Below are 25,950 nucleotides of genomic sequence, written 5' to 3' on the forward strand. Positions count from 1 at the left end.
CGGCGAATGTCCAATGCATTTTGCATAAACTATCCTGTCGACTGAACTAAGCATCACGCTTTCCCCAAGTTGGCAAGCACTGTTAAGTTTTCAAGAAAATGTCTCGCACTTTTAAAAAGTCACGTAATCTAATACCAATTATTATTACAACTAAAATATGTTCTAACTTGCTTTTAACAAATCGTAATTAGACTTTTTTTACGTATCTTCAGTAGCAGGTCTAGCTGTTGATGCAGCATAACTGTGTTCTGTCCCTGTGTATACACACGCCATTTTAAGGGTTTAAACTTAAAAAATCGAGGCGTACACACATGCTCATGACGTTTTTTTTATTGGCTCAACATACCAGGAGGGGGCAGCAAAAGTCTGTCATTCTGTAAACACATTTTTCTAAAAAAACATTAAAGTGTAAAACCTACTGTAAATCCATTAAGGTTACAGGCGTGTCTCACTTAACGGGCTTTCTTTCTGAGAATTCGCTATCACGAACAATTTGAATTTCTACCCATTTGTTCGAAAAGCTATCAACATATTCGCTTATCTAGCGAAGACCGATGCATAAAAATGCGTCCCGTGGCACCAGGGGATGCACCGCAGGCGCAGCTGTTTGTTTACCAGCTGTGCTGCGGTGTGTAAACATCACCACGAATGAGACAAAGGCGGCCAGGCGTGGTGCTGGCCACTCACCCCTCATGTGTGCCGTACTGGCCTTGATGGCTGCTACTCTGCTCACAGCACTTGCCCCAACAGTCTGTTCAGGCTATCGAGGGGACCTTGCACTGTGGTTCTTCACGTGTGGTGTTAAATTCCATGTTCTTTATAAAAAAATTATCCAGTAATTTGAATCTAATTAAAAAAAAGAGTGGAAGATGATGGGGCCGAATCGTAACTTGGCTTGTAGCATGAGAGGAGTCAATGGGAATGCGACAGATCGATTCACAGATACTAGCTTGCCGAGCAATTTTCGCGAAACGCATCTTGCTGTTTACGGGAGACGCGCCTGTGTTAATGACAATTACCACATTTGGAAAATTGCAGTCCATATCCTGGTGAAAAAACGTGTCGTATTCCCAAAGTGAATACCACAGATTGCTTAATATAACTAATCACAAGCCAATGTTTGCATGGACGACCTGCCAACTTGATTCATTGTACCGAAAGCCCTTGGTATAAACGGTATACAATTTACATTATCGACCGCGGAGAAGGAAAGTAAGAACAAGTCGGGACACATTTTACTCCGGTCTCGATCAGATCCCACCACACTCCACCTTCAGCCAGCTCTTTTGTAGGACCCATTTAATATCAGGTGAAAGACACGGGAATGGGGTGGTTGGGGGGGGGGGGCAGCGCTGGGTTACCCTCAACGCAACATCACCTCTGCAGAGAATTGTCACTCGTCTGTGCCCAGCGTCGAGCTGAAGATGCGATAGTGCACTCTCCGCTGGGCTTTCAGGTTGTCGCTGTAAAATGACTTCAGGCAGCACTCGAGCCACGGGTGGTTCTCTGTTGGATGAGGAAAACGAATAAGGCGACCCACATATGTGCCCAACATTTAGGTCATTTAATAACGGCACAAGGATCCTGCTGGAGGGCATGTACCGGCTACTGGTTTATGGCGAGGCAATTTACAAAGCGATTGGGGCATCGTAACTTTCCTGCTATGCATTTACTTTTTAATAAGATTGTGAATAAGGCAAGTTGAAATAATATTCTGTTGGAAACCAGCCCACTCAGAAACGAAAAACCAACACAAATCACAATAATACGAAAGCAAAAATCTCATTCCGTTTCTGGACAGGAAAACCAAAACGGCCTTTTTTGCTGTTGCTCCGATTGAATTCTTCCGAAAGAAAAGTTGATTGAACACGGCTAACATTTTTCAGAGCGCGTTTCAAACACGGGACACGGATAACACGTGGTTACCTGCGTTACTATCGTAGGGACACAGCCGGTGCAAGATGTCCACCAGACGACGCTGCAAATCTTGATCCACAAGCACCTCCTCTGCTTGTAGCCCGCAGAAAAATATTCTCCTGCGCAGAGATTCGCAGTTATTGCTGGCTGAGACGAACACAGAAAGACTGCAGCTCCAGACGGAGAGATCGGTCCCACTGTACTCTTGCTTAAAACGCAATTAGGACGACCGTGGTGCAACAGGTGACAATTAAAAACCAGCGGTCAGGATGGGCACGCACACGCTGGCACACATCACAGCACCTACACTTATCACCATCATCCCCAAGAGTTCAATTAGTACTCTGCCAGCAATTAATAACTGTGAAAATGAGTCTTTGCGCGTCCCGTTGAAAGGCTCCATTGTGTTTGGCGATGCTGTGGGGTCGTGCTTATGGCAACATGTATGTATGTATGTAGAACTTCTTTCGCACTGTATGGCGCCAACCATGCTAATCACAAGTGTGGGGGAAGGATAACAAACTAAACAAAACGTAGTTGTAATTAAATTAGTTTTCAATCTTGATTTAAAAGTACGTAGCTCCAGTGGCTTCCGAATATCGGAAGAGCATTCCAGACAGCCACAGAAGCGTACCTGAAAGAGTGTCATGCAGTGACTGTCTTTGTATGATGGCTAGCCAACATCCGCTTCTGTGAGGATCACCAGAGTGCAGGTGATGGTCTATGCTCCTTAACGAGATCAGCAAGGTATTGTGGTTTATTTGTGGCAAACGCATGGCGCCCTCGTTGCTTGCCCAGCAGTTTTCCACTAAAGTTAGCGAAGCAGCACTTGAGAAGTAGTAGCATGAGGCAGTACAACAATCTGATGCTATATTCTAATGACAACTGGCAAGTAGACTCATCACTCTAGGAATTGTCCTGGACCAGCTTAGCTCGAATTTTGCACTGCTGCCCAAGTCATGCAGCCATGGGTTCAGCCCTTCCCACTCTGCCCTCTTTCTATGCTCCACAGCCGCAGGGGCGCAATCACAATAAGAGTTTACTTTAAGGAGTGTTTAACGGAGACTTTAGTTAGGTTAGACTAGCAAAAGTTGAACAAACACAAACAAGGTTCGCCGCTGCAGATATGGAGCGATGAAATAAACTCGTACGCAGTCGCTTGGCGTGCTCGGGCAGGACATGTCCCTAGAAGGGATGGTCAGTGGTCAAGACGAACGACATTGGCAGCCAAAGGTGGATACACGCTCAAGAAGCAACGACATCAGCTCGGGTTTAAGAGCTGGATGGAATTTGCATCGCAGGAATATTTATGACGGCAGTGGATTTATCATTCCGGACGATGACAAGGACAGTCCCCAAAACCACAGCCCTCACGTTGACCTCAGCGAGGGACGTCAATGTCCGAGCCCGTCTCTTCTTATGCACCGACCCCGTGGATTATCACGAGTGTTTCCCAAGGGTGGCCCAGGTGAAAGCCCGTGGCACTGCTCGTAAAATTGGGCACTCGAGTCTGGTCGGCCTGGTAAGGCTGCCGTCGTAATCTCAGCTGAGACCATTCACCCGGCTTGCTTCCCCACCGGCTGGAAACGCGGTGTCGCTGCCCTGTGAGGTGTAACCCGACAGCTAGCGGTGGGGGGGGCGGGGGGGTTGTGGAGGGGATTGAGTTGCAACTTACGGCCTCGTCTGCAGCGAGCGAGGCCACGATGTCGCCCGTGGAGTCGCGCAGTTGGAATCTCAGAGTGAAGATATAGCGCATGGGTTGTATTCCCAAAGCTGAGAAGCACAGTGATAATGCAGTATGTTAATAATAGTGACGATAGATATAAAAAAAACATGTTTGCCGAGTACAACAAGTTAATGAGGCTGTGATGGTAGCCTTCAGCGAGCACCACCTCCAGCGATCTTGTTCACGTCAAAGGATTTTAACTTCTCCAAGCCGCAAAGACTTCCTGCTCTTGGCTGACTGCAATTCAGACATCTGTGGGAAAACAAAATTTAAATTGTAACTTTTATGACCGTGCTGTCGGTGTCGTGTCAAGAGAAGACGCTTTCAGGAACATCTGCCAAGCTTTCTTATCTACTTCCGCCCCCTGCATCACAAAGCTTCAGTTTGAACTCCATGCGTTACCTCCCAGCCCTCACCATGCCCCCACACTCACCATGCCCCCTCCCCCCCCTCCTCTATATAATTCCTTGTCACAGCCATCTCTTAGACACAATTAAGTGGTTGTGCTTTCGCCACGTTGTCCCCACCTGAAGACGGACGCTTGTGTTGCGCCCGAAACGTCGTGATTTAATCTAGTTGTTTTCATTATTTATTTTATTTTTTACCTACGTGACTTTACCGAAAAAACCAAAGAGTATCTGCCAAGCAGTCTGACCCGTCGTGTCTGTGATATCTGCTGTGGTAGCAGCTATCACAGAACCACTTCCAAGATCCCTTCAACTGAGACCTCACCCAACCGAGGGGGCGGCACTTGCCCATCTGTTGTTGCATGGAAGTCAAACTGATATTTTCAACTCTCAAAGAGCTGGAATTTAATAAAGTGGCAACCCAAATGTAATAAATGTCTGAGGTCATTCACCCCGGGACTGAGACGGTCAACTCAAATAACTGAAGAATGTGGCTTGACCGTGGGTGGCTGCCTGATATTTACGCAGGATCTTAGGCGGTGAGTAATTTTATTTTCAAATTGTCAACTCAAGAGGTCATCTAAATGGCACGACCCTCCCCCCCCCCCCCCCCAGGGCGAGTGTGTGGAAGGTGCCGCTTGACCTGAAGTAACTCCGACTCTTTTTGATGACAAACGGAACTGGGTCATCGCACATGGTGAGAATGTTGTCCCGCGGCGTCACGGGGATGACGCACCCAACGTCTTCGGAAAGGTTTTGCAGTTCCGTTACAGCCGTGCCTGCAAAGCCTCGCAGAAAACACAAAATAAGCTCCCTGGACTGCGTCACGGAAACAATGATCGACACAAGACAGGGTTATTGCGTCAAGTCATATTTGAAAGAAAAAAATATATATACTTTGGAGTTGAAATTCCGGACGGGGGCTATGCGTGGTCGAGCAACACGAGTCTAACAAGCAGTGTGGGTCTAACAAGCAACGCGGATCTAACGAGCAGCACACGTTGGGACCCCTGGGAGGTCAACATTGGATTTCCTAGAAAGAAACGGATCCCTGCCATGGGGATGCAAGAATTTCCACCACTGGCAAGGGTACGCCAAACGAAATGAGCACTGTAACATTTCTTGTTCGAGCAGAAAAACACTCCTGACTTGTTTTGTTTACGAAATTAACGATTAAAACACATTCCTGCGGAGGGAGCTGGTAGGAACGTTGGGTTGCTCGGTCAATGGCCAGGGTCAACGGCGGCGTGGTGTATTCCGCAAATATGCTCGACTGTGAGGGCGGGCACAAGCCGGTGTGAGTAGGTTCAACGTTGAGTTTTATAAGGGCACCACGGGGTGACCAGCCCCTCCCCAACCAGCCCCACCCCTCCCACCCCCCACCCAGCCCCACCCTCCCCACCCAGCCCCTCCCTGCACGACGGACGGACGGTTCACACTAATCCCCTGTGGGCTGGTGTAACCAGGAGGTTCCAACCAGTAATATGCCGACACAAAACTAATGAGCCTGAATGAAGACGCATACTGCCATGGGATAAACCAAATGAAATTCACCAAGAACCTGACAAAAAATTCCACAGGATATCCTCAACTAGCCTTGGGACTAGGACTCGAATAAAAAAAAAGATGCCGACTAAATGAACAATGGCTTCAGCTGTGACGACGGCGACTCACCTTCCACGAGCAAAGCAGACGCCTGCTTAGCGCCCGTTCTTCCACCACACGGCACGTAGCGGAAGACGGGTCTTTCTCGGCAGGTCCAGCCATCTTCCAAGGCAGCCGCGTCCTCCTCGGAGCAGTGGCTCCACAAGCTGGACTCGTCCTCCTTGCTCCTCTGCACCACCGGGTCATCCGGCCACGTGGCCAGGCCTTTGAGCACCGACGAGACGACCTCCTGGCTCGGGATGTCCCGGCTGACGACGGTGTGTGCAGGGCATTGTTGCACGGGACAAGTTTTAAAATGCAAATGACTTGAGCTTCATTGCTCATCTCGGCTTAGTGTCACGATGCCCGAACGGTTAATTCAAACATTGCCATTGCTTGCTAAATGCAGAGCGTGGGATGTTTAGCGACATTCGGGTTTGATGTGCAATATAATACAGTATTACTTAGCAGGCAAATCGTGTGCGTCCACTGGGTAAACTACAGTACATTGGCACGAGTCAGTCCTTGCCTTATAGCTACATTACTTCCTGTAATAACTCATAGTAGGCTCATTGTACAAGCTTCAGGACTCAGAGTAGCCTAAATCTACAGCGTGATGAGTGCCAACTGGAGCACTGCCTGAAGATAAGTCACCGTTCTGCCGAAGCATGACCTACAGTACTGCCTGAGTGGAAACTCTAGTCCCACCGTTCTGATGCTTGGCACTCATCGCGGTCAGTTTTCAGGTGTTATCGCGTGATATTTGGGGCATCGTGTCTGATGTTTCGCTCCATGCTGACAGCTTCTTCAGGAACTGTGAGCGAAATGTCAAGACATTATGCCGATCGTGCAATAAAACCCGAAAATACATCAAGAGCTATATAGTACTGCCATGCCAGGAGTCGCTAATACAGTCTTGGCGTGAGCCCCGGTGGTGAAAACTGTGTGCGCGATGCGTATTGCTTACAGGGCGTTGCACCGCGGGCAGTGCAGCCTGATGCTGCGCAAGATCGACTCTGGACGGTAGCCGATGAGCCTGGCGCGGACGCGATGTTTATTCGGGACCGGGGCAGCCAACACCGTGCTCAGGGCAACGGCCTTTATGTGATGGTGGGCCGTCAGAACTGCAGGGCGGTGGGCACATTTGTGATGGTTGGGGGTCCGTGCGGCATGCGTAACACGGAGGAGTGGTGGGTGTCGCTGTTCGTGCGCTGCGCTACAAAACCAAGCGACTCCAGTTGGATTCCCGCTCACGGCCAACCCCGGTGACGATTATTTGTACTGGTGCTGGGCATCCCCGAGGTCGACTCAACCTCAAATGAGTACCAAGTGCGGTGTGTGAACATCGCCACTGGGGAGACAAAGGCGGCCGGCCGTGGTGCTGGCCACCCACCCCCTTTGTGTACCGTTACGGCTTTTATAGGTGCTCGCTAACAGCACTTGCCTCAATCTGTTAAGGCTACACAGGGACGTTTGTTTCGTACACGGAGGAGGCTACTTCTCCCGTATTCCCCTGAATCCACAGAGCTATGCCTACCGGTGGCCGAACGTTGCAGGCAGCGAGGTTCCGTGTCGTCATCGCTGAGCTCCTCCTGTGGGCCCACTAAGCCTTCCACTGCCTCGCCCTGCCACTCTTCTGGTGCTGGGGATGGTTAAATGACACCAGTTACTGAAACCTTTGGCTAATGCACCGTGACATTTTAAATACTTCGGGAACTCATTCATTGCTTGACTGCAGAACGGTTAAGTTTTAATTTGCTGCATTAGCCAAATTACAACAGCATATTAATTGCATGAATCGTAATAAATTATTGCACGTGTGATTCTGTGCAAGACGAGTGACCAAAGGAATGAATGTGAATCAATAAAGCAATCCATCGCTACATGCCTAACAAGTGGAACTCAATGTTTTTAGTTGTTAACCGATTAGGCATGGCATTACAGTGACATGACCCGAAAGTAAGATTACAATGACACCCACTATTGTGCATTTTTTTTCTTTAATAACTTAAAATCAACATTTTAATCTCATTTTGACAGAGCCCAGGTAGGTACCTACAAGAGCTGTTTGGTCTTGCATCTTCCTTGAAGAAATGTCCATCACAATGTGTATCTATCAAAGGAATTTTGGAATAAGCTTTACTACTTTATGTTTACAAATTTTACGGACGTAAAAAGTTAAAGGAAACTTTGACTAAAAGATTACAATTAAAAATCGACAAATATTCCACGATTCATGAGAAACGTCCCACTTGACAAAGTGGCCAGCATGCACAAGTTAGTTATGACCAGAATTACTTTCATCCGTGTCGTCTGCTGCTGCTAGCAGAGAATCTGTGAGCAAGGCATCTGCAGCTTCCTCTGCCACCTTTCCCAGAGCCCTGTGGTTCAGAGACAGGCATCGGAAGGAAGAGAGGAATGCATAACAGAATCATTCTTTATCCCGGAGGAATCTGATGAGCTATGAAGCTCTTGTTCACAGACATCCCGTCAGGGTGGGTCAGCAAGTTACATGAACTAAACAACACAAAAAAACAATATTCAAGAGCAAGATAGGTTTGGTGTAATGTAACATTCCTAATAACCCTACCTATTTTTGAAAACATTGACACGTGAATGTACAACCTTAGACATTGATAAATGTGTGTAATGACAGGGTGACATCTAAAGGGGTAATTACGGTCATGGCTGCATTACATGCCGTATTATAAGGGGGGAGTATCTGGGGTAAAGGTGAAAGGCGGAGTCAATCGAGAAGCTCCGGGAACCAGCTCGAAGGTTCTGGAAAGGGGGCGAGACCACAGGTGGAGCTTGGCCGTGCCGGGCAGATATAAGGGGGACCGAACCAGAGGTTCGGGGCTGTTACGGGTCCTGGCTGCGTCGCTGCTCTCCGCCATCTCTTCTACGAGCTATGTGGGACGGAGTCGCCAAAAAGAAATTAATTAATTACGATTTTGACTTCCGTTTATTCGGGACCCCGGGGTCCCGCCATAAGGTTCATAAAAATATAGTTTTTATTGAAAAATCCTGTTAAGTTATTTTTAAAAAGAGAAGGCCATCCACGTGCGCCGGCGTCCAAGTCGATTAATTATTGGCAAATCAATCTATTAAAAACATTATTCTTTATTTTCCCAGGGAAGGCTCACTGAGCTATATCGCTCTTGTTCAGAAGAGATCTGGTCACAAATGATAGCTTAACAAAGTGGCTTATGTGAAAATTTATAGCAGCCAAATACTCTAAATGCGTGTTGATTCGAAATGTGGAAGGAAAAACCGGAGGACCCGGAGAAAAAACCCATGCAACCACAGGGAGAGAGACATGAAAACTCCAAATATAAAGTAGGTGGCAGGGTCGGGATCGAACCCACGACCTCCAGTATACCAGGCGAGGTAGGATGCCTTAAGAGGCACTGCAGGAGGGTGCGGTATAAATATTTAGTGGGGACGATGATGATGTCAAACTAGTCTTGCAGCTATGTCAGAAGCCATACCGATGCAGCGAGAGGAGCTCTGGGCTGTCTTTGGGGAGCGTGATGATGGCACGGCCGAAGGCGGTACCACCCCCGTGTAGAACGAACTCCAGCTCGCCCTGGGTCGTATCGGACTTGTCCCTTGACTGCCGTAGGTAGCTGTGCAGGTTTAAAATCTCCAGGAACGACCCCAGCTGCACGACACGTTGCATGGGGAGGGATGGGGCAGCAAGCGTAACGACGCATCGGTTCTTACGTACGAATGTACGTCGTTGGAACTTCTTTCGCGTGGTACGTAGCCAACCGTGCTAATCGGAGGTTCACCAACTAAAATCGACGCTTGCGCTCCAGGTACATCAACCCTGAATCGTGAAAGAGCTGAAAATGATTCGTGCAAAAAACGAATTATTTTGAAACGTTGCATTTAGTATAAATTACAATGCAGCCTGCAATGTCTTGCTCACGCCACTGCTGGCAGAAGGGCCTCCACGAGAAAGAACTCCCTTGAGTCACTATAGAGGGTATTTGGCCTACTCTTTCACACTGGGCAGACATCTTAAAAGCAGCGCAAGTACCTACACTTTACCCCACCCAGCAAAACCTGCTAATTTGCGCGAACAAAAGTTCACGAGACGGCTAACAATAGAATATGGAATTCGCAACTCTAATCGTGCAAATTAATTGCAAAGCCGGGGAAAGGGGGGGCTGGTGGTGGATGAGGGGGGGGGGGGGGGTTTGAGGTGAATCATAATAGTTACATGTGCAGGGTAGGGTGGGGAGATGGTAACCATCAGCCCTGAGACTGTTATATGCATGACAGAAATACGAGCTGCTACATTCTTGCTAAATGGTTGCATCTGGGAGAACCCAACAATAATAGTAAACCACATTGTCATGCTTTGTGTGCAACACAATCTTCTCCAGCAGCATCCACGATCCTCTGAACCTTGCTTGTAATACCCAATACTTGCATGACGTCTTAGGAGACTTTTGTTTTAAAATGTGCATTTAAACTTGAATTGTACAGTGGCCGAGTGAAAACTACAACATAAGCAAAACCAATAAAGATATATTGCAGGCCAAATGTAATCTCATGTAAATGGCTAAAGCCTTGCACATTGCGATTGGCGTTATTTCTAATGTCACTACGCCAATCCGTACGTTTGCAGGAGGCATGAGATATTCACAGGGAGATGCATTTCATCTCAACGTTCGTATTGCCTTAGCAACCGCAATTAATGGAACGCAAACAATATTCCCCCAGTGATTTGTGTTGTCTTTGCAAACTGCTGTTCAAGGTACTGATAGTGACACTTCTTTTTATGTGCTGATTTCTGCAGGCACGAGCCTGTGAAGTGCGGTCTGTGCCCTGCAGAATAAATCTGCTGTCAGCGTATGATAAATGAAACCCAAGCGCTTTGATATTTAAACCTACGAGCTATGAAAATATTCATTTGCAACCGCATGCATAATATATCACCAGATAGGGACACCTAAAACAAGGCCCAGAATATAACTGTCAGTTTCAACAGCTCTGCTTAATAGGGATCCTTTATCTTCATGTCCAGCAGATGACGGCAAAGAGCCTAGGATTTGCTGGCGAGTCCGCTGTTGGCTGCATTATTAGTAGCCACATCATTGTATGACCAACTGCAGCATTGTGCTAGTTATAGATACAATTTCTAAGAATACAAAGAACTACTGAATGCTCAATTTAATGCATGCATTATTAGACGCAAAAAGAAAGCCGGCATTTTTATAAAGCTGTCATTAATGTAAATCTTTTGCAGATAACATATATATAAAAAATAAAAAGCCCTCATGACAAGGGCTTACAGCATCAAGGCAGTTTTGTGCACCGCTAATTAAAGCTAGGCTCTCGCAAGACACCGTTTGCTGCTGTGATGGAGTCTCTAGCCAATTCCCTATTTAACCCAACGTGCGATTGCGTCGGCCAACAGAGCTTGCAGTGTTTGTGAGACGCACACTGCATCTGTTTCTTTATTCAGCAACAGCCCAGGGCATTTAAATATAAATGCTTTAAGCACTTCAATGTCTTTAAGACTATTATTGCTGAGAGCTTGATTTTGTGCGATGAATAAGAAGCAATGTTTTATACTACTTCTGTAAAAATGATTGCTTTGACATGACCTGCATATCAAAGGTACCATAACAATACGTACATTCGAGATGAACTTTAAAATCTATGGCTTATAAGAACTGCAAAACAAGTGAAAGTTGCGGATGTTAAAAGAGCAATTTGTAAAAGAGGAGGATGTTTAATGGTTTAAAAGCAGATGGAAATTTGCATTTGAATGGAAATTAATATTACAGATATCCAAACACGAAGTCTTTTCATGCGGTATTCATTTCCCATGATTACATTTTAATTAAAAACAAAACAACTATTAAAAGAAGCCCCACAAAACTTTAAATTAAGACTAAATGGTTTTTCATACTCGGTCCCATATGACTGGGGGGGAATGCGCCATAATAAATCCTATTTAAATTTAATTTCATGCCAGCCAGTCACCACACACACATACAAAAAGTAGAATTCACGGCTGAGCTTTTAAAAAAATCCATCCCGTCTGATTTCGCCAAACCTTGCACCTGCAACGGATCGCTTTGTCTGCGCTTTCATCTTTAGAATCTTATAAACGTTTTGCACAACCTACGAGACACACCACCTCATGGTTAAGCAGATTAACAACAACGTCCTAGCATGAGAGCAACTCTTAAAAAAAAAATCCCACTCCAGATATTTGTATTAAAAACAGCATTATTGGCAGTGATGTAGTGTAAAATGGTATGTTAATTTTGCAATGTTAATTAATAACAAGGAAAATAAAAAATTAAGTATGATTATGGGAAACTGAGACTAACGGAAGAATTAATACTCCAAATGACCTTAGGCTTTAAACTCGGACCTGACCAACTGGGAAAAGGATTAGTCCTGGCCGTGATAAAATAATAAATATGCAATGTCTTTCATGTGACCAAGCTATTAGCCAGGGTGGGTGGGGGCATTACGAACCAGCTCGGTGGCTATTGGACGCCCAATTTCTTAATTGCGTAAAATTTCAATGTAAATATTTATTGAGCCGACCATTAACGTCATTATCCATAGAAATAAACGATTCGCTCTTTCAGCAACGATTCTTCACGTCCGCCAGCCGCCACTTGTGGGCGGCATTGACGCTCGCCCCGCTCCTCTCGCCAGTGAGAACTTCATGGCCACTTGATTCCCCGCTGTCGACAGCGGGTGGCGGGCAAGATTATGAGAGGGCCGGTCACATTCCGCTATGTAATGGCTATGTAATGGCGATAATGTGACGGTGCTCCTGGTGAGCTGCGAATATCTGAAGTCACTCTCACGCCAGGATGCTGCTCAGTGATCGCACTGGCCCCGATGCCATGAGCATCGTCGCAACCTGAAGTGGGTAACTGAATGCACTCTCTTGCTGCAATGGGAAGAATGAACAAGCTGCTCAATGGGAGAGTCACGGTGTGAAAAATGCTCCTCTCAGCCGATGAATGCCAACATCCAAATGAACAAGTTAAAAAGAATCACAACATTGTTGAAAATTCTCATCGAGCATTGGTTTAAAATGTAAGAATTTAAAAAGGGTTCAATGATTGATGCTGCAGGGTTGTTTTAAACACAAGTCAATGCAGCTAAAATCCATTGTTGTACTGTACTATGCTGCAATGGCTATGTTCCCTTCCTTCACCAACCCATACTAACGAGCAAGGTGAAGTATGGGGGAAATTAACACCCCATGACACACACGGAGTGGAAGATGCTCATCCAATAGACGATTGACATAAAGGCTCTACGTGATCATCCGTGGTTTTTCAACTTCCGCACATAATCGGACACCAAAAGTTGCTGCTTTTCAATAACTCTGATGTATCCAATTGTATTCCTTTACAGAATAGCAATGATAGTTTGCCCAGCTATCCACAAATAACGATGCATAATCTTTTCATACTACTTGTGTAAGTATTTCCAACAAGGATGTGCGGTCTTAGTTGCAAGTAGCAACAAATGTCGTTCATGATAATAAAAAAAAAGTAATCTCACCTGCAGGTCCCTTGTGGTTTTCGCATGGTTATCATAGGCGGCAATATCCACGACCAGTCCTCTTGACCGCTGAAGTAAGTCCGAACTTGACACCAGGATAGAATAGTCGATAGGAAAGCAGTGGATGGGGTAAGGGCAGTGTGTTCCGTCCCATACCTGGGGGAACAAAGCACACGTTCAAGCATCCACCACTGATACTCTTAGTTTTTTTGGTAAAGTCACGTAGGTAAAAAATTAAATAAAAATTAATAAAAATAAAATAATAAAAAATCACGACGTTTCGGAGGCAACACAAGTCTCCGTCATCAGGTGGGGCCGTCACAGCCAGATTTGCTGTATCATTTTTACCTACGTGACTTTACCGAAAAATACTAAGAGTATGAATCCTTGCAGTCACGAAAGCTTCAAATCTACTACATGCACCACTTAAACGGTCACGTGTCCTCCCGGGTCAAACAGAGTGCCCCAGCCCCCCCTTGACCCACTCCCACCTGCCCTCGTTACCCTCACCGTAGCTACACCACCACTTTTAAACTACCACACTCTGTATGTTAACCACTGCCGTCGAATGTACGAATTTATAATGATTTTAAAGCCCCTTGCACAAAGGGACTAATACATCTCCATAAGATAACATTACCTTTTCAATTGTGCAAACCCCTTTGTTAGGAGGGCTTTCTACCTCAAACTTTACAACGACGGGATATTTTTTTTAAACCTAAGATGCTGTATTTAAAAAACAAATATTTCCCCCCCAATGTAATCCACATTGCATGATCGGCGTTATGTTACGATAAAGTACCTACGAAGATTTCTCGCAACCCCTCATCGTAGGAAATGGCTCACGGAAGCGGATGTCGCTCAGCTACCTCTAACATCTCTTCGAGGGATCTCTGAGCCAGTGCAGACCACTCTCAGCTGCTCTGGCACCAAGATTCATGTTTGTCATATGAAAGTCAAACCGATGTTTGATTCTCAGAACTTAAATTTTGCCAAATTAAGAGCAGAACCAAAGTAAATGTGAAGATGTTTTTTTTCGTGCAGTCGTTGGTGACTGTGTTGAGAACCCCCACTAATACAGGGCATGAGGACAATGATACATCACAGGTGTCTGAAACTCGGATTATACCGCAGGATCTCATTGGTGCGAGCCCAGCACTTTGATCTTTGAGCCACCCAGCCACCTCAACTAAATTCATGCCTAAACCTACAGCTAAAGGCCCTGCTGATCACCGGCACCTTGAGAATGGTCGTCCTGTGGTCGACCACGGCCTTGGCCACGAGTTGACACCGAATATCCAGGAACTGGGGTGGCTTGACTTCAGAGAAGCAGACACCGTAGGAGGGTGACACAAAGCGCTCGGACGCCCACTGACGGAGAGCCAGCAGGATCGTGTGGTCCACGGCTGGGTTGAGGTGGTAGTTTTTAGTGGTGGAGGACGGTTCCATTGAAGCGCCCATTTGACCGCTAAACACAAGCGTCGAGAACCCGGGGCTACTGCTGCCCTGCAGCACCCCTTGGTATAGCTGGACCTGCGCAGACGCAGGCACACACGCGGGCGTGAGCAACGATGTCAAGCAAATGAGAAAGCGAGCCGACGTGGGCGCTAACGCGTCGCGGCAGTGCGGACGATTCATTTGGGAATGCGAGCACAAAACACGTGTCGCGGGAACACCACTCTCCAAGCTGTGAAACCTCATTCTGCCGTCCTGTCAAGGTGAGTAAAGTAAATCAGCACCGCGGGCTAAACAACAGCAGCAGCAGCCGGTGCATTCGTTACTAAGTGGTCGTGATGTTACTATGGGGCCTGTGCCAAACTAGGTGCACTTTGAAACCACATCAATTGGCAAATATGGACGTTTGGAATATCTCTCGGGGTGAGGAGGAGGAATAAATAAGTTGAAGCCTCAGCAGGAGTTACTAAAATTCTTCATGTCTGGGAGGTGAAACTGAGAGGGAGATGGAGATGTATAGGACGCGGTGGAATGAGATATGAGGACAGTGGCTGTGAGGCACAGAATAGAAGCTCAGAGGAAGATCTGAGCAGCGAACCCGATGCAATAATGAGACTCTTAGCTTCGTAGATGTAAGTCTACGGATCTCTATGTAAGTGAATCTGCCTCTATGTAAGTCTGTATCTGTAGTGGACTATTGTAAGCCTGTGGTTCTGAATGTAAGTCTACACATCTCGATGTAAGGATAGCAGATGTGACGAGAGAAGAGGCGCAGAATAGACGCGCATGGAGAAAGAAAATCTGAGCAGCAAACCACATGCAAGAATGGGACTTTTTGGTTAGAACAAAATTATAAAGTGGCAAAGGCTCTCTGGCAGGGGAGTCATGGGACACATCCGGATTTTATGGGTTCATTTAGCTACAGTGACAGAAAAACCCACGACCAGCACCCTTCACTATGCCAGCTTACTACGTATGCCTGTGCAAGCGAGCACAACAAACATGCTCACAAGCTCACAGACCAAAATACCATTCTACACCCAATTTACCATCGAAAGCAGAAGGTGCTTATTTAACTCCAAGCTTTGCATAGCCCAGGTCTGGCACAGCAGCTTGTGCTCAAGCTATGCAACCTCGAGAGGCCAAGTCTCCATTATCAGAACTCAAACTAGAAACAAAGCGACACTGACAACAACGTTTTTTTTGCCGTGTGGCTTAAGGGATTTAGAGAACACTTAACCGACAAAGCAACCTGTAAAAACAACTATTCCTCTCGGAGGGCACAAAGTATTTTCACGAGATCAGTTAAGCGCCAGTAAGCGTGTAACTAGACCGTACTTAAACAACTTGTGGGCACGAAGCATCGCCTCTTCGTGTGCATTTAGGTAACCGAGCATGTGGAGGACATTTATCCCCTCCAGCCAAGGCAAACACCCGTGTGTGTGTGTGTGTATACACAACCCTACCAACAAATACAAAAAAATGCAATGTAAATGTGTTAAATATGAAACTGGTATAGCCCACAAGACTTAGTCATGTGAAAAGGACTAATGACCTTTCTGATGTATTACCATCTCCCGAGTACCTCACAACCTAAGCTTACAATATCTAATATTATTCCCAGAAGTCTCCCAACAAAGCACTAATCAGCGCTTTCAGAGACACGTGGTCGTCTTTGTGCCGCACACCTTGAGCCTGTGCATCCTCACGATGTCTCCGACGCGTGTGACCTGTGGCAGCTGCTCAGGATGGCCAAACAGCATGCACCGGAGCCCATGCTCCGGCTTGCTCTGGTCTACCAGCGACAGTATCATGAAGTGATCTGAGGACAGATAAGACGGCAGTGAATTTAACACGTAGGCTTTCGCGACCAATATTATTCATAATATAGGTTTTTGGGTCAGATCGCGTTATTCATAAATGTGTCGTAACCCTCCACCACCCGACACAGCAGTGAACTTTTGTTTAGTCTTACATTTATTTTTATTTGTTACATGGATTATCCTTTTTAGTCAACTGCCCGGCTATTTTACGAGGGAGATCCGTGGTGCGTAAGTACAGCAGCAACATAAGACAGAACATCAATATTTCCTGTAATTAATTCTATTGGATGTCAGCATGATTTTGCTGTCAGCAATGCAGAAAAGGCGGATGGTCAAGAATATTGGTATCCCACACACTGGATGAAATGTATCTGGGAGGAGATGGAACCGATGAAATCAGCTCGCGTGCAGGTCGATTGTTATATAATGGGGTCGCGCTTTGTAAGCCCTTCAACTAAGCAGTTGACCAAGTGTGGCTGATGGTGATGAAGCTACACGCATACAAATATTCCCTATAACTGTACATTTTGGCAATACAATGTAATCTCTTACCCCAGTGCATAATGGATTAAGAAGAATGTGGCTCACAAACAAGCCTAATGATGAGGCATGCAAGGATACACATAATTTAAAATCGTTTCGTGAGGCCATATCAATCAATTGTGCATTTCATGAATCAATTTACGTTTTCTGAAATTATACGCAATTATGTGCTAATGTTACGCTTAGAGAGCCAATGGAGAGGCAAAGAAGACGGTGACTATGGGACACGAAAAATAATCGATTCTTAAACCCTTAATCGTGACAATTATTGTCATTGTGGGGGAGGATGATATTTATGGGTTTTTTTGCACTTGAAGCACAGTGGACCAGGAGCTTGGATTGAATCTGTGATGGTACCCTGACTGTGTATTTGCCTCCTGGCTCTTAGGCTCAACTATAATTAATGACATGGAAAGGGAAACTATTATTTTATTTTCAACAAGACAGTTATATTCTTGTTTCTTTCGGTAAAGTCACGTAGAAGGGAAATCATTAAAATAAAACAATACATTTGGATTATTTCCCTTCTACGTGACTTTACCGAAAGAACCAAGAATACGAATCCCTCCAGTCACGAAAGCTTTAAATCGAAAGACAGTTATACTATCTCCGAAACATATTTTATTTGTTTGCAAGGTGACTTGGGTTTTATTCAGCCTTAATTTATTCAACAAATGATTCAGCTCTGCTTGGGAGCAATTTGCATCGAATTAATTCAACAGAAACAGTATGACCAAGCTTGGGATGTGAACCTGGCAAGGGATTTTCACTAATTTTCCTAACTGGAACAATTTGCGTAATTTTATCTGGTTGCAGCCAATAAAATCAGCAAATGTAAGATTACGAACAAAACGTACTTAAGTCTTTACATCTTTAAACTTTCTGAAATGAATGGTAAATTGATTTTAGCATTTTAAAAAGTACTTTTCAATAACAATCAACATTAACATACAACATAAAGCCTATGACCCAATTGCAGACAGTTTAACTTTATGAGGAGTGTAATTTGTGCAAGTCGATTAAAGTATTCTCTTGATGGAATATAACAAAAAAATAACTGCATTGTGAGAATAGGTTTCCCCCTTTTTTATGGCAACAAAACAGATGTTAAGATGCTAAAACACCAAACTGAAACCTTTAATCAAGGAATCATGTCTGCATTAACCACAAAAAACATAATATATGCATTGTCTTTGAAACTGATTGGTCCACACCAAAGACAGCTTTCTTTGGAGCCTAGTCTCAAAAGGTGTTAGAGCAGAGGATGCCTTTTGGCATCTTAACACCTGTTTTTTTGCCAGAAAAAAGGGGAAAATCTATTCTTATATTTTGTTACTGACAAACGTGGTCCCATGAAATAACTGCATTATTAGACAAAGCTTAAATAACTTTATATTATCAGTTAATGGCTGTCCTTAAGAAATGCTTCTTAAGAATAACTCAATCTATTTGAATAACATAACAAGCTCTAATATACCATGCAGCAAAATTTCCGTAGTAGTACCAGCAACCGCTAATGAAACCAGAATCTTGCCCAATCAATTGTACTTACTGAAGCGTGGAGTTATATTCAGTGGCCCATGTCTTATTACTGCCTCACCTAATTTAATATTTTGCATTTAATTAAGTCAAACGGCACGCATCTGGAAAGCCCCGAGTCAAAGTGTGAAAACAGCTCCTAAATTTAACACCCGCCTTGGCCGCTCTGTTAGCCCACAGGGCCGGAACCTCAAGTGCCGCAAAACTGTCAAGAGCGGGGTGGGTGGGTGGGGAGGCAGCCAAATTAAACGACAGTGTCAACTACATTTTCAGAGCGCTACCACGAGTGAGTGTACGAACACGAGCCCCGTTTAAACATTAGGTGTGTCGCGCGAGGCTCCGACAAAGTCCAAAATGTTAACTTGCGCCGCCAGGAAGAGCATCTTCATTGGTAATAGCGCTGGAAGATATACAACGTAAAGCTCCGTGACCCAATTCCAGATTTACTTGGTGAGAGAAGTGTAATTAATGTATACCACAAAGATATATATTTTATGTATCTAAATATATTACATGCATATAATATATAATAAATATAAATACATGTAATATATATGTCAATATATTAATATATTTAACGAAAATATTTTTTATTTTGCACAAAAAAACATCAACTGTGAGAAATCAGCGCCAAGTTCACCCGTGGTTCGTCCTGTATTCTGGCAGCTGTTGAAATAAAGATTATTTTAAAAAATGTATTTAAAAAACCTAAATAAACATTCGTATTTTCATTGAGATGTATAAATTACCCAAAATAGGTTTCCAGCCAGTTTGGAAACCAAGAAAACAACGGTAGATCTGGGTGACTTAAACCAAAGCACAGATTGTACCAAAAACCTTACATAACGCCTTCCGAGTGTTCTGGGCTGAAAGCTACAGTGTACAATGGTTGTTAAGAGTGTGTTTGGGGGGCTCAGCAAAGACGAGGCTGAGCGCAATTATGACACGAGCATGCATGGATTTTTGGCTTGCCTGTGCCGTTTGTGGATGTCGGAGGCCTGAAGAACTTGACAGCAGCATAGACGTTCACCACCATGCCCTCTCGAATCTTGTCGATGGTGACGTATGTGTAGCTTACATCCGAATTCTGTCGGCAAAAGCAACAAAAGCATCATGACGAGACACGAAAGGTTTTGATAGGAAAAAAAAAATCCTCCAGCATTTTCCCTACATTTTCATCGTTGTTCATATCACCGGCTCACACACAGCATCCTGCAGTGCTTCGTAGGCTGCTATGTCCTATTGCCATCGCTGTCTGCCTAAGCTGTTGTGATGTCAAAGAAATTAACATCTACATGACCACTCGGCTAGTTTTTCAGGGTAGTATTACTGCAGGACTAGCAATATGTAATGTAGAGTCATTATAGCAGCATGCCTGCCGGACGGTTTTTTTGATCAATGGGCCCTACCCTGGATGAACAAAAATAAACTAAACAAGGCTCATGAGATTCACTAAAGCTAACCAATAAACGTTCACAATGGAGCAAATTTTATTGATTACAATGATTGTTTGATTTATATTGTGCTGTGTTGGAAGAACACCAACTGAAGGATTTAAAATCGTACAGTTCTATCGTCTAGATCAGGGGCCGGGAACGTCCAGCCCGCGGGCCGTATAAGGCCCATGAATTCATTTGGTGTGGCCTTGCCAAGGCAACCGTAGGCGGGACTCGAAATTCAATAAATCTAGGAGCAAATCTGGAAAAGCAGTTGCGAGTAGCAACATCATCAATACCAGCTAACATCACACACCTCACCAAAGAGAAGCAGTTCCAGCCATCACATTAGGGGTGAGTTAGTTGATAATTTTGTATGGCCCACGAATGATGTTATAAATATCCAAATGGCCCTTGGCAGAAAAAAGGTTCCCCACCCCTGGTCTAGATAATAAAAATAATTGCTTCTTATGACGTTAAGTTAATGCAAGATTTCTCACAATATACTCCAATATTATCTCCCTGAATGTGGGGGTTACGTGCCTGGAAAATGCTGTGTTGGGTAAAACCACGTTCAACAACTAATGGTCCTCATGGGAAAAACAGGGTTGCATTCCTTGGTCTGAAATTATCATCTTCTCCCTCTTTGTTTAACTTATAATTTTACAGGATTATCACAAGTAAAAAAAAAACGTACACATAACATGCTTGGAATTAAAATAAATTTGGGACGTAAAATGAACCAAAAAAAGTTAAACTGAAAATGTTTATTTTACTTACGGTGAATAATGGTGAAAAGAATGTTGATGGGGGTGTTAAGGGGGGCTTACGAATGGAGCGACACTGCATGAGAGGGAAGATGGCCAAGAGATATTAATCTGCAGCATCTACAAGCGGACCCCGCACTACTCTTTGCTGCGGAGATGAGTCTTATCAGCGCCAAACCGCATAGAGCCAAAACATCACCGCCATGTTCCAGAAAACGTACCTCAACGAGTAAACCGTGCATAGCTGAAACGCGCTTTCCATAAAACAGCATTTGGCAAGGTATGAATGCATAACGTTAAAATATTTTCACAATACTCCAACTCACCATGAATATAATTTGATTTTTGTAAATATAAACGCAGACTACTTAAGAATTTACATGCCAGAGTAAAGGCTGTATGTAATGTCTCGCAGTCACCGACTTTGCACAGCAGCATACCTTGGCTTTCCTTTTGGTCGGCGGACTCGAAACGTCTGCATTATTCACAAGTGTTGTGGAAGACGTGGGTGGAGATGTCTAATGGAAAGATTAACTCATTACATTTCAGTGAAACATTTTTTTTCCAGCAGTCGACATATCACACAGTCTACACGGTGGAATGTATCAATTTGCTGAGCACATCTCAAATATACATTTCATTTGCACTGCTGAAGGCCTCCCACCAATATGGGATTGACCATACTTCACCACTTGTACAAGTGCGAGTTGCTGAAGGAAGGAGAAGGAGGGGGCCCAAGACCAGTTAAGATATCACTGATGTTACCCATGGGCGAAATATTGAACGCATATCGCCGGGTTCATAATGTAGCACCCGAACCACTGCACCGCCGCCTCACCAGTAACAAATGTCGAATAATGTAATCGCACATTTTGGTTTGAATCAAAGTTAAAAGTGCTACGTGCGGCCTCGGCTCTCACCCAGATGCAGGAGCAGTCGTCATTGCTGAGCTCCAGCTGCAGACGGTGGCGCCCATCTTTATTTGCATGTGGCGACTTGTCCACTAAGAACTCCGACAGGGCCACAACGTCCTGGTGCCCAAAACACACGGCGGTCAGACGGGTGGCAATGTGCCACGCGCAGTGGCCTTGACAACTGCCGCGTTTACAAAAGTGTGCGTTTCATAGGGCGCTTGTAAGGCATGTAATGCCAGTTGAATTACAATTCTTAAGCTCACAATACAAAGCGTCAAAATTGCGTCAGACAGCTTGGTAATACAGTATAGGTATTTAAAAGGTATATTTTTTGGTCATTGCTTTTAAGGGCAACTATGCCACTCTCAAAAATCCACAACCATTTGTCGACAACTATGAATATGCTTTAAGTTCCTCTTTGTTCTTCACATGACACCTTTCAGCACTCTTGCATTTGAAATAATCACCCAAAATGCACTTTTGAACCTGAATAGTGCTTGGGATAGGTGACTACCATGCACAAAAAAGTGTTGTAGGCTGCTGCGGGGCTACATTTGGCTGAGGGAAGTGTGGTAAAATCCACTGTTCACCTTCACCAATCTGTACTGAGAACTATGATTCAGTATGATCAAATAACCTGCATCACAAAAGTGGAGTACATGTACGTTATTTTGTGAACGCACCCCATCATTCAAAGCTTTGTCACTCTCAAGGGCCAGACTTCCAAAGATGAACACATTCATGGCTTTTCCATCAGCCGTTGAAGGTCCGGCATCATCTGAAAACATCACAAAGCATGAGAGAAGCAAGCTTATGTTTACGTATATAGAGTATAGCATTACAGGATTTACTGAGCAGATAGTAGAGCTGTTCATTACAAAGGCTTGATATTTTACCCAGAGCTATTTTAAAGTCACTTTTTATTAGGTGCGTGTAATGATGTGGTTGAGCGCAGAGGAAAATGCAAAAGTGGCACATTTGAAGGCTAACTCAAGCACGACACAATAAAGCAAATACCATTTTCTGCAATATTCCTAACAGGCAAGTGTCTGGATAAGGAAACTTTTGGCCACATCCATGAAGTTCGCATAAGCTCAATTTGCCCGAGGGTAATTGAATATATCGCAATACCACATTGTGAGAGAATATTACCATACTTAAATTTAATATGCGTATTTGTTTTTCTACAATACAAGCTATATGTAAATATATTTCTGTGTATTCATAGATAAGAGTATATGGCATGGCGTATGATGAAATCTGGGATTTTTTTTCCCTTTATAAAAGTAGGACAGCGAACACCTTACATGTTAGTTTACGTGTTAAAATAACGAAAAAGTAAGACTTCTCCACAAATCTGGCTGTCGCCTGATGAAGCTAGTTGTAATTACTGGCGAAACGTCGTACTCAGTTTGTAAATGGTGTGGCTTGGCTCTCCAACACACCGGTGTTGTGCTGTACTAGTGACAAATTGGCACGTTCTGTTTACGTGACAACCCTTACTAGTTGGCTGTGTCAGGTGGTGGTGGGTTTTAACGACACATTCATATATTTATGCGATCTAACCTAAAAAAAAAACTCTATTATGGACCTTACACGTTAACTTAATTGTATCGGCTTGTGTTGTGAATTGCAATTTTCGTACACACCTTCCTCCAAGACCACTTTGATTAGTTTAGTATTCCCAGTGATCAGCGGAAACCTCTTGCAAATTCGCCCCTGTGCGCAGGCAAAGCAGAAATATGCGTCAAACAGTCGTCATGCACGTCCTTGAGAGTTGATGCAATCGGTAAAAACAAGACAAGGTCAATGAGCATTGCACTGTGCTGTGCAGGGTAAGGTGCTGCTGTTCAAACAACCTTGACATAGCGGTTGTCTCTAACTTTGCCAACATCGAGATCACGAAAGTATATCCGCTTCAGTCCTGGAGGGCAGTGGTGATCAGGTAAACTCGTGGCTGGCAAGGGTTTCACCGGCATTCTGTGAGGTACACAAACCACAAAAGTGAACAGTTACAAGCAAGCGTGCAACAGATGTTCAGTATTTAGTAAATAGCTGATTAGCGAGTCGAGATAGCCAAGTACTTCATTACATAAGAACATAATGTGATGAATCTATATGGGGTCTCATATGGCTTCCTTAGCTCTCGACTAAATACAATGACTCTCATTTCACACATGCTTAAATACATTAACCTGCATTTAATAAATGTTAAATTAACACTTAAGGTGTTCTTAAATTGTTTAGTAAAAATACATTTCGTGGAATAGCATCTGAATGGGCTCTCCCCAGGTTAAATAAAGAAATGAGCATCATTTTTTTTAGGGTTCCCACCTGCTAAAATAAAGGACATGATGATCTCAGCATAACGGTGGTGTGTTCGTGGTTAGCACACTGGGCTTGCAATCCAGTGGTAATAAACACACCGGTAATCGGTTCGTAGTTTTAAATGAGTTTCTTAAATCGTTCCTGCCCGCCCACTGTGCATCAGTAGTATAAACGGGTACATCGCAATCTTGGATTTGAAGCTTTCGTGACTGCAGGAATCCACACTTTTTGGTTCTTTCGGTAAAGTCAGTCATGTAGGTAGAAACAAAATAAAACGAATCACGACGTTTAGATCGCAACACAAGCAATCCTCATCAGGTGGGGTAAAGCGTGGGATACTCCCACATCCTTCAAAACGTCTGGCCAGCGTCGAAGAGCAGATCAGCTGGAGTTATCTCTGATGCATGCACTTAACATTTCGAGTTTCAACGCTACTTTGTTATACCAGGCGAGAACTCAACAAGAGGGCAGGTTCAGTCGAAGTTTAAAGACAGACCTGGGGCATTAGCCTGCAAGTGGGGTGAGAGGGTTATTGTTGCCGTGGTTAATCCCGGACCTCCAATTAGCACGGTTGGCTACGTACGGTGACAAAGAATTTCAACAGTACATACAACCGAACAAATTGCGGTGTAGTTTTCGAATTTGGCCTTATCCCTGTGATTGACTATTATATCCGCAAATATAAGCAGGGCGGCCTTGCTGTACGGTAATTCGTGACGTTTTTAAAAAAAATTAAGGACCACCCCGTCTGGGATTCACCAGGCGTACATACCTGTCAACCCCTTATCGGTGCCCTCTCTACCTTATGACAGACCAATTGAGACATAATTGGTCAATTCACGTAGGTAGAAAATAATAAAGTAATTGATCTTTCATTTATTATTTTTTACCTACGTGACTTTACCGAAAAAACCTAAGAGTATGAATCCTTGCAGCCACGAAAGCTTCAAACCTAGAAATAATTGGTCAACCCCGTGTCCCATATCAATGTCAACGTTCACCCTATAAGCCCCATCGCAAGGGAGAAACACAATCAAACAAACTACATTTTCAAAACAACATTTCCCTGTACAAGAATACGGGTAAACAGTACGGGTTGACAGGTATATTGCGGCTCTTAAAATATAATTATAGAAGAAAAAAAATATAACTCGTGTTGTTGTTATCTTGGTTGCAGACCTCCTGGGCTAGGCCAAGTCACCGCGCGTCGGACCAACGGTGGCGTGAGTGAAGCAACGCCCCCCCCCCCCCCAAGGCACCCCTCTCGATCTGTTGTTAAGACGTTGTTGTTATTACTCAACCTGTTTAGTGATCTCGGTGAGGCGGGGGGGGCCCCGTCGGGATGAGTGAGAGGAGGAGGCGGCCTCGCCTGTACATACAGCAGCCTCCCAACGCGAGCAGCCGCGCCTGCGACGTTTAATATGCTGCGTCCACCGCTGAAACGCGTCGCAAGCGAGCGAGCGGGCGATCTTGAAGCGTGCTTTACACGACAGAACAAGACGTTAAGAAACTGAAACAAAAATCAACGAAAGCTCGTCACGGTAATGATTATTAAAAGAAGAATTTCGCGCGCAATTTAAATCGTCGCCAAGCGAGAATTAAACGACTTGTTGTTCGTACGGTGGCCCCCACGCGGACAGTCATCGCTCGCTTCAATTTCCAAACGCGTTCTTGTTGCACGCGCGGTGGTCCAGATGTCTTGTGACCCCGAATTTTATTCCATTAAAATAAAGTTTATTTTACAAAATTACTATGCAAGGGGGGGGGGGGGGGGAATGTGCAAAGAGGACATCGCAGGACTGCGAGGAATTGCAATGACTTAAGGAGGTCTTCGCCCAGCAGTGGATTGACCATGGATGATGACGATGATGACAATGATGTCAATGATGATGAT

General features: G+C 44.6%; 1 protein-coding gene across 4 annotated transcripts; it reads right to left on the reverse strand.

Moving 5' to 3' along the window:
• Window positions 1-315: 315 nt before the first annotated feature.
• Window positions 316-25,667, reverse strand: POT1 (protection of telomeres 1). 4 transcript variants are annotated; one of them, XM_061562817.1, is made up of 20 exons: window positions 25,358-25,667; window positions 23,588-23,708; window positions 23,378-23,447; window positions 22,412-22,506; window positions 21,735-21,845; window positions 21,255-21,332; window positions 19,584-19,698; window positions 16,395-16,528; window positions 14,491-14,784; window positions 13,252-13,407; window positions 9,186-9,358; window positions 7,993-8,075; window positions 7,754-7,807; window positions 7,232-7,336; window positions 6,662-6,818; window positions 5,725-5,963; window positions 4,694-4,829; window positions 3,810-3,895; window positions 1,927-3,690; window positions 316-1,506 (listed from the first exon to the last, which is right to left on the reverse strand). In XM_061562817.1, exons 2-19 carry the CDS (start codon window positions 23,705-23,707, stop codon window positions 3,335-3,337), a joined length of 2,562 nt encoding a protein of 853 aa, XP_061418801.1. In that variant the 5' UTR covers window position 23,708; window positions 25,358-25,667; the 3' UTR covers window positions 316-1,506; window positions 1,927-3,334. The 4 variants fall into 4 exon arrangements, with proteins under 4 accessions (XP_061418801.1, XP_061418802.1, XP_061418803.1 ...); XM_061562818.1 differs by lacking the exon at window positions 7,754-7,807; XM_061562819.1 differs by lacking the exons at window positions 316-1,506; window positions 1,927-3,690 and having other exon boundaries at window positions 5,725-5,884.
• Window positions 25,668-25,950: the final 283 nt, after the last annotated feature.

This window comes from Lethenteron reissneri, chromosome 30, assembly GCF_015708825.2.
Source record: "Lethenteron reissneri isolate LAM-NWPU_2019-01 chromosome 30, ASM1570882v1, whole genome shotgun sequence".
NCBI lineage: Eukaryota > Metazoa > Chordata > Hyperoartia > Petromyzontiformes > Petromyzontidae > Lethenteron > Lethenteron reissneri.